At 45.0% G+C, this 16,118-nt stretch overlaps 1 protein-coding gene across 3 annotated transcripts; it reads right to left on the reverse strand.

Moving 5' to 3' along the window:
* Positions 1-344: 344 nt before the first annotated feature.
* GSTK1 (glutathione S-transferase kappa 1) lies at positions 345-6,369 on the reverse strand. Of its 3 annotated transcripts, none has more exons than XM_003896758.3 (8): positions 6,191-6,369; positions 5,610-5,691; positions 5,086-5,214; positions 4,670-4,770; positions 4,451-4,486; positions 1,739-1,855; positions 1,288-1,381; positions 345-673 (listed from the first exon to the last, which is right to left on the reverse strand). In XM_003896758.3, the coding sequence occupies exons 1-8, from the start codon at positions 6,260-6,262 to the stop codon at positions 624-626; spliced, it is 681 nt and encodes a 226-aa protein (XP_003896807.1). In that variant the 5' UTR covers positions 6,263-6,369; the 3' UTR covers positions 345-623. The 3 variants fall into 3 exon arrangements, with proteins under 3 accessions (XP_003896807.1, XP_021792047.1, XP_021792046.1); XM_021936354.2 differs by lacking the exon at positions 345-673 and adding an exon at positions 682-874; XM_021936355.2 differs by lacking the exon at positions 5,086-5,214 and having other exon boundaries at positions 6,191-6,356.
* Between the last annotated feature and the right edge of the window lie 9,749 nt (positions 6,370-16,118).

The raw sequence follows: 16,118 nt of genomic DNA on the forward strand, positions 1-16,118 counted from the left end.
TCTGGGCACAAGCTCAGCCAGACTCTGGTTCCCTCTGCTGTTCACTCCCACTGGGCTTCTGGTCCCAGCCCCATCTCAGTCACTGTGGCTGGTCAGAAGACAGTAAATCCCAAACTGGTTAGTTGCAAAGTCCATCTGGCTTGGTTTTCTGTTGCTGATAGAGAGACCAGGGGAGTTTCTGTGTGAGAGAATGGGGGACTATTCTCACTTCTTCCACAGCCCCAAGGAGGGCTGGATGGCTGATCTGGCTGGAAGTACCAAAAGAGCTCTTCTTCACCTATCCCTAGAGTAGGCAGGATGTGACCCCAGGAATGAGAATACACCAGGGCAGATACAGACACAGAAACATTTTGCCTGAGGGCATTAGGTTTATTTTGTGGGAAAGCAGAGTGGGGACTCTCTGAAAGGCACTTGTGAGGCATAGAAGTAAAGGTTGCCACATGGCTAATGGTGGACCCCTTCCTGGTGTCCTTGGGGGTAGGGGAAAGATAGACAGCTCCCAGGGCCACAGAAAATACCTCTATCAGATAGAGAAATCCAAGTCCCAGTGCCTTATGGTGGAGCTGGGGTTCAGCAGATGGCCTGCTGTTTTTATACGAAGAGTTTGCTTCCTCCGGGCAATCTTAAAGTCTGGCATTCACAGCTGGAGGCACAGGGCCCATCCACTTCTCTCCTGGATGAAGGAAATAACAGACTCTGCACACTGTTCTCAGGTGTGCTGGCAGCAGGAGTTGGTCCCACAAGGTCCCAGGGGTTTTCTAATAAGACCCTTGCTTGCCTTCAAGGTACAGAAGGCTTCCTTCTCTTTTATGGCGATGAAGACAGCCCCTGCCCATTCAACGTTGAACAGCACGGACTGCATAAGGCTTTGCTACTGGAAGTACCAAGAATATTTTTTGCTCTGAGCCCCTCCTTCCAGTCGACTGATATAGTGGGGGTGGAGCTGGGGTTAAAGGCAGTTCAGTGTTGAATCTTTTTATTTTTTGAGACAGAGTCTTGCTTTGTCACCCAGGCCGGAGTGCAGTGGCATGATCTTGGCTCACTGCAACCTCCACCTCCCAGGTTCAAGTGATTTTCCTGCCTCAGCCTCCCGAGTAGCTGGGACTACAGGCGTGCACCACCACGTCCGGCTAATTTTTGTATTTTTAGTAGAGATAGGGTTTCACCATGTTGGCCAGGATGGTCTCAATCTCCTGACCTCATGCTCCGCCTGCCTCAGCCTCCCAAAGTGCTGGGATTACAGGCGTGAGCCACTGCACCCGGCTCAGTGTTGAATCTTTAACTTACCCAGCAGGAACGCCAGCAGCTCCATCCGGTCAGAGCCAAATATCATGTGGGTTTGGCCATCCACATGGGCCACGGTGATGGGCAGCCCAAAGGCCTGGAGAAAGCAGTTACAGTGCAAGGAGGAAGGCAAAGGAGCAGGTATTAGGCGGGGGTTGAAGGCTTCGAGTCAGTACTTTTCTGAATTCACAGAAGGAAAGAGGTGTAAGAGGCTCCATGGCCCCAGGTGCCTTCCTGTTTCTAAGATGCTGTCTTTTCTCTCACTATCCATCTCCTTCCTTTCCTTTCCCTGAGCCCAAGGAAAAGAAGGGAAAAGATGAGGGTTGTCTAAGAGCATTGAGGAGAACACTTGGAAAGCGAGCTTTTGCACAGAAGCATGGGGACTCACACCTAGAGATTCTCAAGTCTCCATCTTCAGGATGGGGGCTGGCAACACACATAAAGAGCTGCTCACCCCGTATCTGCAGGCTGCCTCAGTGGTCTCCTTCAGCTGGTTCTTCACCTTTGGCGTTGAGATCTTTTCCAGAAGCCCCTGGGCTTGTTCTGCAGACATGCCAGCCTTCTCTGCAGCCTAAGGGAATATAGTAGGGAATACAACTGTGGCTGCATGATATTGGATGGGGATCTCAGAGGAAAACTCTGGTCTTTTTATTTTCTGCCCCCAGGTTTTCCTGGCAATGCCCTTACCCACCCACAAGTGGAGATCTGTCCTTGCCAAGAGGAACTATTTCCTTTCTCCCAAATCTTGAGATGGGTGGAAAAGGTAGATGGCACAGAGTCAATCACAGAAATTAACACCAGGGGACATCTTAGAGACCAGCTAGATAGACCTCTTTATTTCACAAATGAAGAGCCTGAATCCAGAAGTGATACATTACTTGCTCAGAGTTACAGAACATGTTGGTAGCAGAGCCAACACTAATATGGAGGTCTCTAGAATTCAAGTCCAGGGCTCTTTCCTTCCTACTTCTCAGAGTTCCTGAGTATCTCATGCTTTTTTTTTTTTTTTTTTTTTTTTTTTTTTTTTTTTTTTGAGACGGAGTCTTGCTCTGTCACCCAGGCTGGAGTGCTGTGGCCGGATCTCAGCTCACTGCAAGCTCCGCCTCCCGGGTTCCCGCCATTCTCCTGCCTCAGCCTCCGGAGTAGCTGGGACTACAGGCGCCCGCCACCTCGCCCGGCTAGTTTTTTTGTATTTTTTAGTAGAGACGGGGTTTCACCGTGTTCGCCAAGATGGTCTCGATCTCCTGACCTCGTGATCCGCCCATCTCGGCCTCCCAAAGTGCTGGGATTACAGGCTTGAGCCACCGCGCCCGGCCTATCTCATGCTTTTTTCAAATCAAGAGCTAGGCTCTAATTCCAGTGGAACTTCCTGAGGACCTTGTAACAAGGCACATGGCTGCAGCCACCTACCTGGCTTCAAGACAAAGACAAAGGCTTCACTTTGTGGTTTGGGTATAGTTTGGGATAGGTGGTTCTTAACCTTGGCTGCCCATTTGAAACTCCTGAGGAGCTTTAAAAAATCTCCACGTGAGGTCATCCCTTAGAACTAGAGCCAAGCACTGTGGCTTATGCCTGTAATTCCAGCACTTTGGGAGACTGAGGCAGGAGACTGCTTCAGCTCAGAAGTTCGAGACCAGCCTGGGCAACATAGTGAAACCCTCATCCCTACAAAAAAAAAATTAGGCATGGTGGCACATGCTTGAAGTCTCAGCTACTCATAAGGCTGAGATGGGAGATCACTTGAGCCCAAGAGGTTGAGTCTGCAGTGAGCCATGATCATGCCACTGCACTCCAGCCTGGATGACAAAGCAGGACATTGTCTCAAAAAAGAAAAAAAGAACAAGAACAATTACATCACAATTCCAGGGGGAAAGGGTTAGCTCCAAGGTACTCCAGGCGATTTTAATTCATAGCCAAGATTGAGAACCACTGCATCTTGACTTCCTAGATCAGAAGTGCGACCCAGGAATTCATGTAGCCTGTCCTAATGAGACACTATCTTTGACTTGGTTAAATTAGAGAATTATGTACCACACAAAATGTTTACAGAAAAATGGTTAAGTAAAACAAAAATAAGTCCACTCAATAGAACCTCTATAGAAACAAAGAACTATACTTTCAAAGAGTTAAAAACTGCATGGAGGCCAGGCACAGTGGCTGATTCCTATAAACACAGCACTTTGGGAGGTGGAGGCAGACAGATCTCTTGAGCTCAGGAGTTCGAGACCAGCCTGGGCAACATGGTAAAACCCCTTCTCTCCAAAAAATAAAAAAGTTAGCCGGGCATGGTAGTGTGTGCCTGTAGTCCCAGCTACTTGGGAGGCTGAGGTGGGAAGATCGCTTGAGCCCAGGAGGCAAAGGTTGCAGTGAGCCGAGGTTGCGCCACTGCAGTCCAGCCTGGGTGACAGAACCAGACCCTATCTCAAAAAAAAAAAAAAAAAAAGGGCACGGAAAATGATTATTAAATATGAAGTAAAAAAGCAAGCTAAAAATTACACATGTACTTTGCAGGAATATAGACTGTAGAAGATATATTTGCCATTCCTTATACATTTAACTTTTGTGTGATTTGCCACTTGATATATTACATTTGAATAGGTTTCAACTATTTTTTTGTAAGCCAGAGGAATAATACTGTTTTGAATTTCCTAATTTAATCCTGAAGACAAACTTACTTATCTGTGGCTCACTGGTCAATGTTTTGAGCTATTTCCATTTGTTCTCACTCAGGCTTCTATATACCGTGGCATTAGTCAGTTATCTCTTTTTGTCTTTTTAAAGCCTCTTGGAAAAAGTCTCCTGTCTTCCACTCTGGATGTGTTGGTGAGATTTGTGTTGGAGTCTGTGGAGACTTGTGAATACTACATCCCTCCCCGTCCAGGGGTTCCGACACTGAGCATTTTTCTCTCACTGATGTCTTTCAGCAAATAAATTCTACCCATATGTTGTCCCTTTTGCACTTCCCCTTTCAACTTTGAGATATCCTTTTGAGGATCCTTAGTTCTGACTTTTCAGTAATATGTCCCCTGAATCACAGACATCCTTTCTTCCCCAGTAATTATAACCTTTTCCATGCAATAAGAGACCTATTGTATTCTTTACCCCCAACCGCCAACTGCTCTCCGATTCTCTCTGAGTACAGTTGAGGTGGGGCCAGGACACTCACCGCCAGGATGCTCTGGGGCTGGGTGATGTCTTCATCCTAGGAAGAAGAGAACACTCAGCAGGAAGGCAGTGGCTCTCAGAAGGAGAGGGGTGTGACTGGAGGACAGTAGATCCTCTGGGGTAGTGGGGAGGGCAGGATCATGACCCTGAAAACATTTCTGGGGAAGGTCAGAAAGTCATCGAAGGTCCTCCCAGAGGATTCCCAGAGCCCCACACTCACCCTTGACCAGACGCGCATCCACAGCTCCCGGGACACTTTCTCCAGCATCTCTGGATGCTCTAAGCTCACCGCGGTGAGGAAACGCATGGCAGACAAACTTCCTGTGGGACAAAGGCACCCAGAGGCAGGGCTCCTCTTGCTGCTTTCCTGGTGGAGGACTAGCTCTTCCTTGCTTCTGACATCCCCCAGAGCTCCTGTGCCCTCAGCCTCTCACCCAAGGTTCCCATGACCTATTTGCCTGCTCTTCTTCCCTTTCATGCCCGGCAACCTTCAGCTCCCTCAACGCTGATCCTGAGGTTTCCCAAGGCAGGCTTCACTTGCTTTAGTCTCCTGCAGCCCCTCCATCCTATCAATCCCGCAATCTCCCACTTCTCTGTTCTTCACTGGATACCCTGTCTGCATCCCACTCTCTTCACCTTTTTCAATAATCACAGAAAAGAAATCCTTGGGGAACTGGATGGGAATCTGGAAATGGTGTCTCAGGAGCTTTATGTCATTTGCCATGTATTGTCCTTTGCGGGGAAGCAGACCTGGAGGCTTGTTTCCTGCCAGGAGAAGGTTGGGCACGTTAAGTGAGAAAAGGCCTAAGGGTCCCAGGTTTGGGGACCTCGACCTGGGTTTTGGGCAGAGGGCAGCTTTCTTTTTTCTTCTCTTTTTTTTTTTTTCTCGTTGTTTTGCTCTTGTTGCCCAGGCTGGAGTGCAATGGCGCGATCTCAGCTCACCGCAACCTCCGCCTCTTGGGTTCAAACGATTCTCCCACCTCAGCCTCCCAAATAGCTGTGGTTTACAGGCATGCACCACCACGCCCGGCTAATTCTGTATTTTTAGTAGAGACGGGGCAGAGGGTAGCTTTCTAGCTGCCAGTGCCAATATAAGGACCCGCTGGGGTCGGCTCTCTTGGGCCACTGAAATCACCCTTGCCCCGACCCTCCCTTCCTACCACTGTCTTTCATGATCCCTCCTATGAGGCTGGGCCGCAACTGCAGGTTGATGTTCCAGATATTCTGATACCGGCAAAGGACCTGCGGGCAGAGGTCAAGAACGATTGCCAGTGTGCAAGATGGAAAAGTGAAAGAGCCGAGGGAAAGGGAAGGGAGCCGCTAAGTGCAGAGCAGAGGTTATGCGGACACCCTACATTGTTTGGTTTGAAATAGACAAAACTCTCCCCTCTACCAGAAATCTATTCCAGGATCTTCGCTCCTGTGGCCAGTTTTCCCCAAAACTGCCATCGTTGGGCTAAGAGGTGGGCATGTTCTGCATTTCTCCCCGAATGTTTGGAGCCGCCCCTCTTTCCACCACCGTGGGAAACTGCAGTCGGGATATAAAGGCTCGGGTTGGAGCCAGCGACTCTATTCCGTTTAAAAGCACTAAGTGACCTTCAGCCCTGGAGCTCTCCCTGCTTGCCCTAACCCCGTGGGCGGCGCCAGGAGTTTCACGAGACCTCTGTCCCTGTGCCCTGCGCTCATTTTTCCCTCCGCCGTCATACCCCAGGCCCCGCCGAGGCGGCCACCCCAGCGTCACCTCGAAGCCCAGCCAGGAGTAGGGGGACAGCACATCATAGAAGAGCTCCACGGTGCGCAGCAGGGGCCCCATGCTGCAGGCTCCGGAACAGCGGCGGCAGCAGCAGCTAGCTACCCGGAACTTGGCACAGGCAGCCCGGCTTCTGGACCTGCCCGGGACCGCCCACCGCCTTAGCGCGCAGCCTCAGAGAGAAACTGCCCTGGCAGAGGCCCCCCTCAGGCGCAGCGGGGCGGGGCCAGCCTACGGCCCCCAGCCAGGGGCGGGGTGGGTAGGGACCCGTTGGGGAGCGCGCAGGTATGGACAAGAGGCGCAGCAACCGCCTTTGCAAAAATTTTAACAGTGAGGAAATTACCAAGGTGAAACATCTGAATTCACCAACTCCATCGTGCCTTTAACCTCCAAACTGCCCTTGGTCATTCCTGAGCATGGGACGAGCTAATATAGGGAGAAATTTGGTATATAGTTTAAATGATAATAGCCCTTCCCCAAACTAAAGCAGTTTTATAAAACTAATAAAGGTCCAACAAGTTTAGGATTATGAGAGGGGCCTGAATTCTGCTAAGATGTAGGCATTACAATTACCAGACATTGTTCCAGAGGTCACAAGCTCTGCAACTTCCCCAGTTATCCCTGTAAATAACCACTTTTGTCGAACCTAAGACTAGCCTTTGAAGATACCTTCTCAGACTTTTCCATTTCTGATGACAGGATGACTCCACCTGGATCAGTGACTCCTCTGTGGCCCTCATCCAGATGCAACTCAGTGCACTGAGGGCGGTTTTCCACACCCCTGTGATTGCATCCCCAACCAATCAGCAGCACCCGTTCTCTAGCCCCTTGCCCACCAAACTATTGTTAAAAAACTAGCCGGTGGGCATGGTGGCTCACGCCTGTAATCCCAGCACTTTGGGAGGCTGAGGCGGGTGGATCACTTGAGGTCAGGAGTTCAAGACCATTCTGGCCCACATGGTGAAACCCTGTCTGTACTAAAAATGCAAAAATTAGCCGGGCATGGTGGCATGTGCCTGTAATCCCAGTTACTCGGGAGGCTGAGTCAGGAGAATTGCTTGAATCCGGGAGGCAGAGTTTGCAGTGAGCCAAGATCATGCCATTGCACTCCAGCCTGGGTGACAGAGCAAGACTCCATCTCAAAAGAAAAAACAAAAACAAAAAAACCCACAAAGCCCCTTAGCCTCTGCCTCCGAATTTTGAAAGGTTAATTTGAGTAATAGTAAAATTCTGGTCTCCTGTTTAGCAGGCTCTATGTGTATTAAACTCTTTCTCTATTGCAATTCCCTTGTCTTGATAAATCAGCTCTATCTGGGTAATGGGCAAGATGAACCCATTGGGCTGGTGTCAGGGTGACTGTCCTGCTCTGCAGTGAAGTCTTTGGGAAGGAGATAGTTTGAGATGCCTATAGTGCCTTTCACTTAGCTGTGCCCCTTGGGTGAGCCACTTGACCTCTCTGAACCTATTTCCTCATCCTGCATACACATGGGGAATATCTAATGATAACACTGGCCGTATGATGAGTTGTGAGGATTGAGGTACTCCAGTAACTGCTAGCTCTTATTTTTGTTACTTGGCAGTTGCATGAATCTCCTGAACTGGGGCAGAATAAGAAGTTCTCAGAGTACACATTTTCTTGTGTTACCTTTATCGATTTGCACAATGTCTGGGACACATTTGACCATTGATACATATATTTTGAGTGAGTGAAAAAAAGAGGGACTGGTAGAAGATGGAGAGGCCTCACCATAGATAATTGTAGTGATAATGGGAACGATTGGTCCTATTCGTTTTCACAAATATGTGAGTCATATTGTCTTATATTGGGATTACATTTACTGCAAAGAAACAGAATTTTAAAATAATTCCATTTAACTTTGTTAAAATTATCTTTAACATTACTAATTTAATAAGTTGGAAAACATATAAAGATTTCACTTTTCATTTGTATCAATAAGGAAAACAACTCCAGGCTATCAGAGTACAGAGATACAAGGTAAACCCCTACATGGAGAAGAGCATGCAAAATGGAATGAAAAATGATGTTATCATTACCTACTTGCAGAGTAAACTAATTGTTTGACAATCACTGAAACTAAACTTTTTTTTTTTTTTTTTTTTTTTTTTTTTGAGATGAAGTCTTGCTCTGTTGCCCAGGCTGGAGTGCAGTAGCACAATCTCAGCTCACTTTAACCTCTACCTCCCAGGTTCAAGTAATTCTCTCTGCCTCAGCCTCCCAGGTAGCTGGGATTACAGGTGGCCACCACCACGCCCAGCTAACTTTTTGTGTTTTTAGTAGAGATGGACTTTCACTATGTTGGCCAGGCTGGTCTTGAACTCCTGACCTCAGGTGATCCACCCATTTTGGCCTTCTAAAGTGCTGGGATTACAGATGTGAGCCACCACAGTCCACCTTTTTTTTTTTTTTTTTTTTGAGACGTGATCTCACTCTGTCGCTCAGACTGAAATGCAGTGGTGCAATTTTGGCTCACTGCAACCTCTGCCCCCCAAGCTCAAGCAATTCTCCCACCTCGGCCTCCTGAGTAGCAGGGACTACAGGTGTATGCCACCACACCCAGCTAATTTTTGTGTTTTTTTGTAGAGACGGAGTTTCACCATGCTTTCCAGTCTGGTCTTGAATTCCTGGGCTCAAGTGATGCTCCCACCTCGGCCTCCCAAAGTGCTAGGATTACAGGCATCAGCCACCATGCCCAGCTGCATTTTTGTTTTTATCCAGTAATCATAATTTTAAAGTGTCCAAGAGCTAATTCAGCATGGTAATTTAAGGTTTCATTTCAAAGGTAGATCAATCGCTTATTTTAAAAAGCTTTTTATATTTGGAAATATTTTAGATTTCATGAAGACTTGTAAAGATAGTACAAGGTTTCTGAATACCCCTCATCCAGTTTTACCTAATGTGAAAATCTTACATAAGTATGGTATAATGATAAAAACCAATACATTAACATTGGTACATTATTTTTTTTTTTTTTTTGAGACGGAGTCTCACTCTGTTACCCAGGCTGGAGTGCAGTGGCACAATCTTGGCTCCCTGCAACCTCCGGCTCCCAGGTTCAAGCGATTCTCCTGCCTCAGTCTCCCAAGTAGCTGGGACTACAGGTGTGTGCCACCATGCTCAGCTAATTTTTTGTATTTTTTAGTAGAGACAGGGTTTCACCATATTGGACAGGCTGGTCTCCAAGTCCTGACCTCATGATCCCCCTGCCTCAGCCTCCCCAAGTGCTGGGATTACAGGCATGAGCCACTGCTCCCAGCCTGGTACGTTACTATTAACTGAACTACAGATTTTACTCAGATTTCACCAGTTTTTTCACTAATGTTCTTTTTCTGTTCCAGGATCTAGTCCAGCATACCACACAGAATTTTGTTGTCATGTCTCTTTATTCTTCTCGTATCTATGAAAGTTTCTTGGCCTTTTCTAGTGTTTCATGACTTTGACACTTGTGAAGAGTGTTGATCAGCCATTTTATAGCATGTCCCTTCATTTGGGTTTGTCTGATATTTCCTCAGAATAAGACTAAGGTTGTGGACTTTTGGGAAGATTGCCACAGAGGTAAGGTGCCCTTCCTGAATCATGTCATGAGGTACAGGATATCAACATGACTCATCACTGGTGATGTTTACCTTGGCCACCTGATTAAGGTGGAGCAACTGGCAAATTTCTGCACTGTAAAGTCACTATTTTTCCCCATCCAAACCCTGGTTTTTGGAAGGGAGTCACTAAGTGCGGCCCACCCTGGGAGTGAGGGTTGAGTAGATTAAGTCCATCCACTGGAGGGAAGAATATTAAAGAAGGTATGGATATACGTTAACACCACCATGGTAACTAATAAATATTTGGGGGAGATACTTTGAGGCTATGCAAATATCCAGTTGCTCCCTAAACTTTCACCCATCAGTTTTATTGTTCTTCAGTGGATCTTGCCTGCAGCACGTATTCTAATGGTGATTCTCTATTTCCTTAATTTTTTACATTTATTAATTGGAATTCTTCTGACGGGAGAATTGTCCCTACTTTCTATTTATTTATTTATTCAGTCAGTTATTTATGTGAGTATGGACTCATAGATATTTACTTTAAGAATCACAGAATAGTAAAACATTGATCTGCATTCTTACAGTCTATCTCCACACACTATTACTGTTGTTATTTTTTTTGTTTTTGTTTTTTTTTTTTTTGAGACTGAGTCTGGCTCTGTCGCCCAGGCTGGAGTGCGGTGGCCGGATCTCAGCTCACTGCAAGCTCCGCCTCCCGGGTTCACGCCATTCTCCTGCCTCAGCCTCCCGAGTAGCTGGGACTACAGGCGCCCGCCACTTCGCCCGGCTAGTTTTTTGTATTTTTTAGTAGAGACGGGGTTTCACCGTGTTAGCCAGGATGGTCTCGATCTCCTGACCTCGTGATCCGCCCGTCTCGGCCTCCCAAAGTGCTGGGATTACAGGCTTGAGCCACCGCGCCCGGCACTGTTGTTATTATTATTATTTTTTTTAGTTTGGGCCCTGTTGAGAATACTACGGAGTAGAGACAACAAAAAGAAAAAAATATTCACTTCTATGGGCTATTATCTTCCTATTGCTGAGAGGGGTACTTAGTGTTAAAAGAAAAACCTCAGACAATTTATTTTTATTTTTATTTTTTTATATGAAAAAATCTAACTTTATTATAAACATATGACAATCTCATGGAAGGTTATTATTATTATTATTATTATACTTTAAGTTCTAGGGTACATGTGCATAACATGCAGGTTTGTTACATATGTATACTTGTGCCATGTTGGTGTGCTGCACCCATCAACTCGTCAGCACCCATCAACTCGTCATTTACATCAGGTATAACTCCCAATGCAATCCCTCCCCCCTCCCCCCTCCCCATGATAGGCCCCAGTGTGTGATGTTCCCCTTCCCGAGTCCAAGTGATCTCATTGTTCAGTTCCCAATGGCGAGTGAGAACACGTGTGTTTGGTTTCTGTTCTTGTGATAGTTTGCTAAGAATGATGGTTTCCAGCTGCATCCATGTCCCTACAGCGACAAACTCATCCTTTTATGGCTGCATAGTATTCCATGGTGTATATGTGCCACATTTTCTTAATCCAGTCTAATACTGATGGACACTGGGTTGAACCCAGCCCGGTGTTATTGTGAATAGTGCCCGCACAAACATACGCAGTATGTGTCTTTATGGCAGCATGATTTATAATCCTTTTGGGTATATACCAGTAATGGGTTGGTCATATGGCGTTGATCTAGTTCTAGATCTTGAGGAATCGCCCATAATTGTTTTCCATAATGGTTGAAACGGTTTACAATCCCACCAACAGTGTAAAGTGTTCTATTTCCACATCCTCTTCAGCACCTGTTGTTTCCTTGACTTTTTGAATGATCGCTGATTCTAACTGGTGTGAGATGAAATCTCATTGTGGTTTTGATTTGCATTTGATGGCCAGTGATGATGAGCATTTTTCATGTGTCTGTTGGTTGTATGAATGTCTTTGAGAAATATCTGTTCATATCCTTGGTCTAATTTTTGATGGGATTGTTTGTTTTTTTCTTGTAAATTTGTTTGAGTTCTTTGTAGGTTCTGGATATTAGCCCTTTGTCAGATGAGTAGATTGCAAAATTTTCTCCCATTCTGTAGGTTGCCTGTTGACTCTGATGGTAGTTTCTTTTGCTGTGCAGAAGCTCTTTAGTTTAATGAGATCCCATTTGTCAATTTGGCTTTTGCTGCCGTTGCTTTTTTGGTGTTTTAGACATGAAGTCTTTGCCCATGCCTATGTCCTGAATGCACTACCTAGTTTTCTTCTAGTTCATTTGAGTAAAGAATGATTCATGGTCTCAGAAAACCCAAACCAGAAGTGGTTCTGAGAGCTCTGCAACTGTAGGCAATGGGTGTTTATAAGCAGAACAGGGAAAGTACAGTACAGAAATAGTCTGATTTGTTGTAGCTAACTTTGATTTGTTGTAGCCAAGTGTTTTGCTTGATTTAAACATGAGCCAGTCAGTTGGCTGTTTCCACGGAAGCTGAAGCTTGGCTGCTTGTGATTGGCAAAGACCTGATTGTCTGTTATAAAAATGAAATTCCTAAGTTTCAGTTTGTTTACATACTGTTAGGTTGCATTTGTTTCATAGAATTCAAAGCATGGAGACTGTCTCAGCAGTCATAGCCTCCTGCTCACGACCATGCATTTAGATACTGATTAGAGCTATTGAAACAGAAGAGGAATAAGTAAATTATCGAAGTGGGAAAAGCACTAAGCAGTGAGGAACAAAACATGAGGCTAGCACTATCAAACACAGGAGGCAGGGTGGTGTATGCGATCCAAATTCTCATCTTCAGAGATGAGCCAGTGGTATATTCAGCATTTGAAAGCTCAGTAAATAGCTTTAATCATGCCATTCGGAATTTAAATAATTGATACTGGAAGTTTAAAGAAGTTGCCTTTTCAAATAAACAAAAAATTGACTATTCAATAAATGATATTGGGGCAAATTGAGGGCTTTTGTTGTTGTTGTTTGTGTTTTTGTGACGGAGTCTTGATCTGCCTAAACTGAGTGCAGTAGTAGCTGATCTTCGCTTCACCTGCAACCTCTGCCTCCCAGGTCTCAAGGGTTCTCCCGCTCCCGTCTCCTGAGTAGCTAATACAGGCAACATGCCACCACGCCAGTTAATTTTGTATTTAGTAAAGACAGGGTTTCACCATGGTCAGGCTGGTCTCAACTCCCAATCACATGTCTGGCCAGATCAATTCACAAAGTGCTGGGATTACAGGCATGGAATGCCTGCCTGCCCCCAAAATGGCTTGGATTCATACCTCACATCTTACACATGGAACACCTCTAAATGGATCAAATATCTAAATGTTATAAAGAGGAAGCCAATAAAATGCCTCAAGAACTTATGGAAAAACTTTAAAACATCTAAGAGCAGAGATAGTCTTGTTAACTGTAATGCACCAATACAGAAACCTTAAAGATTGATAACCACTACATACAATTTTTAAAAATCTACTTAAGTAAAATCCAATGAGTCAAAACATAATTGAAAATATTCTGTGCTTATTTCATAATCAAAAGCTAATTTTAATTATTCTACTGTAGAAAGAGCTAAAAATTGATACATTAAAACAGAAGCTCTAATGGAAAAAAATGGGAAGAGTTGTAGAAAACATATACATGAAAATGGACGTATAGATGGTTTATAAATACTAAAATTTTAAGACACTTATATACTATAATGTAATACAAGTTAAAACCACGATATGTTTTGTCTATCAAGTTGACAAAACTCAAAGTTTGATGACTCAGTGTTGGCACGGAGTCATGGAAAATCATTTTGAGGCGAGTCTCGCCTGTCTTCAGGCTGGAGTGTAGTGGTACACTGCTCACTGCAGCTCATCTCCGGGTTTACGCCATTCTCCTGCCTCAGCCTCCCGGGCAGCTGGGACTGGCTATACCACCACCGCTTAATTTTTGTATTTTTAGTAGAGACGGGTTTCACTGTGTTATTAGCTTGTGATGGTCTCGGGATCTCCTGACCTCGTGATTCACTCGCCCTCCCGCCCCAAAGTGCTGGGATTACAGGCTTGAGCCACCGGCCGAAAATCATTCTTTTATTTAACCAGTGGGAGTGTAAATTGGTACAGCTTCTGCAGAGGGCAGTTTAGTGATGTCTTCTGTTTTACAAATGCACCCTTTGATCCAGCAGTTTTAAGAATTTAGATATAAACATGGTTTCCACCTGTGACATGGTATACTATGAAGTCATTATTATTTTTAATTGACAAATTATAATTATATAAATTTATGGGGTACAAGGTGATGTTTTGATGTAGGTATAAATGTATAAGTCAAGCTAATTAGCATGTCCACCACCTCACTTATTATTTTTTGTGATGAGATATTTGAAATTTACTCTGAGCAATTTTGAAATATACATTAACTGTAGTCACCATGCTGAGCAATAGATCTCAAAAACATGTTCCTTTTTTTTCTAATAGAAACCTTGTACTCTTTTCTACAGTATCTTCTCATTTCCCCTCTTGTAGTGAGTTCTATTTTATGTTGCCTTGGCATCAATTGTGAATACAAGTTTAAGTTTCTCACACCAGAAGGAGAACTCAGTCTGCTTGAGCCAAATGGCTCAAGCACTTTGGGAGGCCAAGGCGGGCGGAGCATGAGGTCAGGAGTTTGAGACCAGCCTGACTACCATGGTGAAACCCTGTCTTTACTAAAAAATACAAAAATTAGCTGGGCGTGGTGGCATACGCCTGTAATCCCAGACAGAATTTCTAGTTCTACCTCACATCCAAATGGCTCAAGCTGGTGGCCAGAGATAAGAATTCAGAGACATCTATCCGGCCTAGAAGACTGGGCTCTCTCCTTTCTTACTGCTTCCTTTAAATGGGCCATTCAGATATTTTCCAGTAAATTTAAAGTGCCCCCAATCCTAGTCCTCATATGTACAGCTAGTTGCCATGGGCTTCTCTCTCTCTGCCTAACTCTTCCTTCCTGCCTCTCGACCTAGGGATGGAGGATTGCCCTTTTCATTCATTGCATCTCCTTGCCCAATATCTGTAAGCAAAAATTGCTGAACTTGTTTCCTATTTTGGTGGTGCATTGAATTTGTGTCTCCCCTGTGAAGGACTAGGATATGCCCCAAGTTGGATTTTCCCTGAGATGCTGAGGAGAACACAAGGTCAGGCTCCCAGCACCAGACTGATCGCCAGGCAGGCATAAACTGGGCATGGGTCAGACAAGGGTCACAAAAGTGTCTGCCAGTATAAAAGAGTGTTCTGTGTGAGGGATCCCCTGAACCCAGGCTGAAAACTAGACATTAGTCCACCCCCTGGTTAAAAGAAATATCCCGTGAAAGGACATGGTAAACATCCCTCTCCAGTTCCCCTTCATTTCCTGTTAGGGGCAGTGTTGCTAGCCACTCTGGTACTGGAACACCAGTTTGGCTGGAACTCTCAAAATACCTCCATGCTGTTTTCTATAATGGCTGTACTAATTTACATTCCCACCAATAGTGTGCAAGGGTCCCCTCTTCTCCACATCCGCACCAACACTTGTTTTTCATCTTTTTGATAATAGCTATTCTAATAGTGTGAGGTACTGTCTCATTGTGGTTTTAATTTGCATTTCTCTAATATTTAGTGATGTTGAGAATGTATTTATTTATTTTTATTTTTTTGAGACGGAGTCTTGCTCTTTTGCTAGGCTGGAGTGCAGTGGCGCCATGTCAGCTCACTGCAACCTCCGCCTCCTGGGTTCAGGGAATTCTCCTGCCTCAGCCTCCCGAGTAGCTGGGACTACAGGCGTGTGCCACCATGCCCAGTTAATTTTCATAGTTTTAGTAGAGATGGGGTTTCACCGTGTTGGCCAGGATGGCCTGATCTCTTGACCTCGTGATCCTCCCACCTCAGCCTCCCAAAGTGCTGGGATTACAGGTGTGAGCCACTGCACCCGGCCACATTTATTTTATACATATCTGTTGGCCATTTGTACGGCTTCTTTTGAGAAATATCTACTCAGGTTCTTTGCCCATTTTTAACTCACATTATTTGTTTTCCTGCTTTTGAGTTGTGTGAGTTCCTTATATAGCCTGAATATTAACCCCTTATCAGATGTGTGGTTTGCAAGTATTTCCTCCCACACTGTGAGTTGTCTTTTCACTCTAATTGTTTTCTTTGCTGTTCAAAAGCTATTTAGTTTGCTGCAATCCCATTTGTCTATTTTTGCTTGCGTTGCCTGTGCTTTTGGGGTCATATCCAAAAAACTGTTGCCCAGGCTGATGTTGTGGAGGTTTTTCTCTATGTTTTCTTCTAGTAGTTTTATAGTTTCAGGCCCTATATTTAAGTCTTTAATATATTTTGTATTAATTTTTGTATATGGTGTAAGA

The sequence above is a fragment of the Papio anubis genome, chromosome 4 (assembly GCF_008728515.1).
Source record: "Papio anubis isolate 15944 chromosome 4, Panubis1.0, whole genome shotgun sequence".
In the NCBI taxonomy this organism is placed as follows: domain Eukaryota; kingdom Metazoa; phylum Chordata; class Mammalia; order Primates; family Cercopithecidae; genus Papio; species Papio anubis.

Bases quoted from the DNA above. Each gene is read 5' to 3' on its own strand.
- GSTK1 (XM_003896758.3), bottom strand. From the start codon at position 6,262: ATGGGGCCCCTGCTGCGCACCGTGGAGCTCTTCTATGATGTGCTGTCC. The intron at 1,382-1,738 runs GTGAGCAGCTCT...TGCTTTCTCCAG, and splicing joins AGGCAGCCTGCAGATACGGG to GCCTTTGGGCTGCCCATCAC. The intron at 674-1,287 runs GTAAGTTAAAGA...TCCTTCATCCAG, and splicing joins GCTGCTGGCGTTCCTGCTGG to GAGAGAAGTGGATGGGCCCT.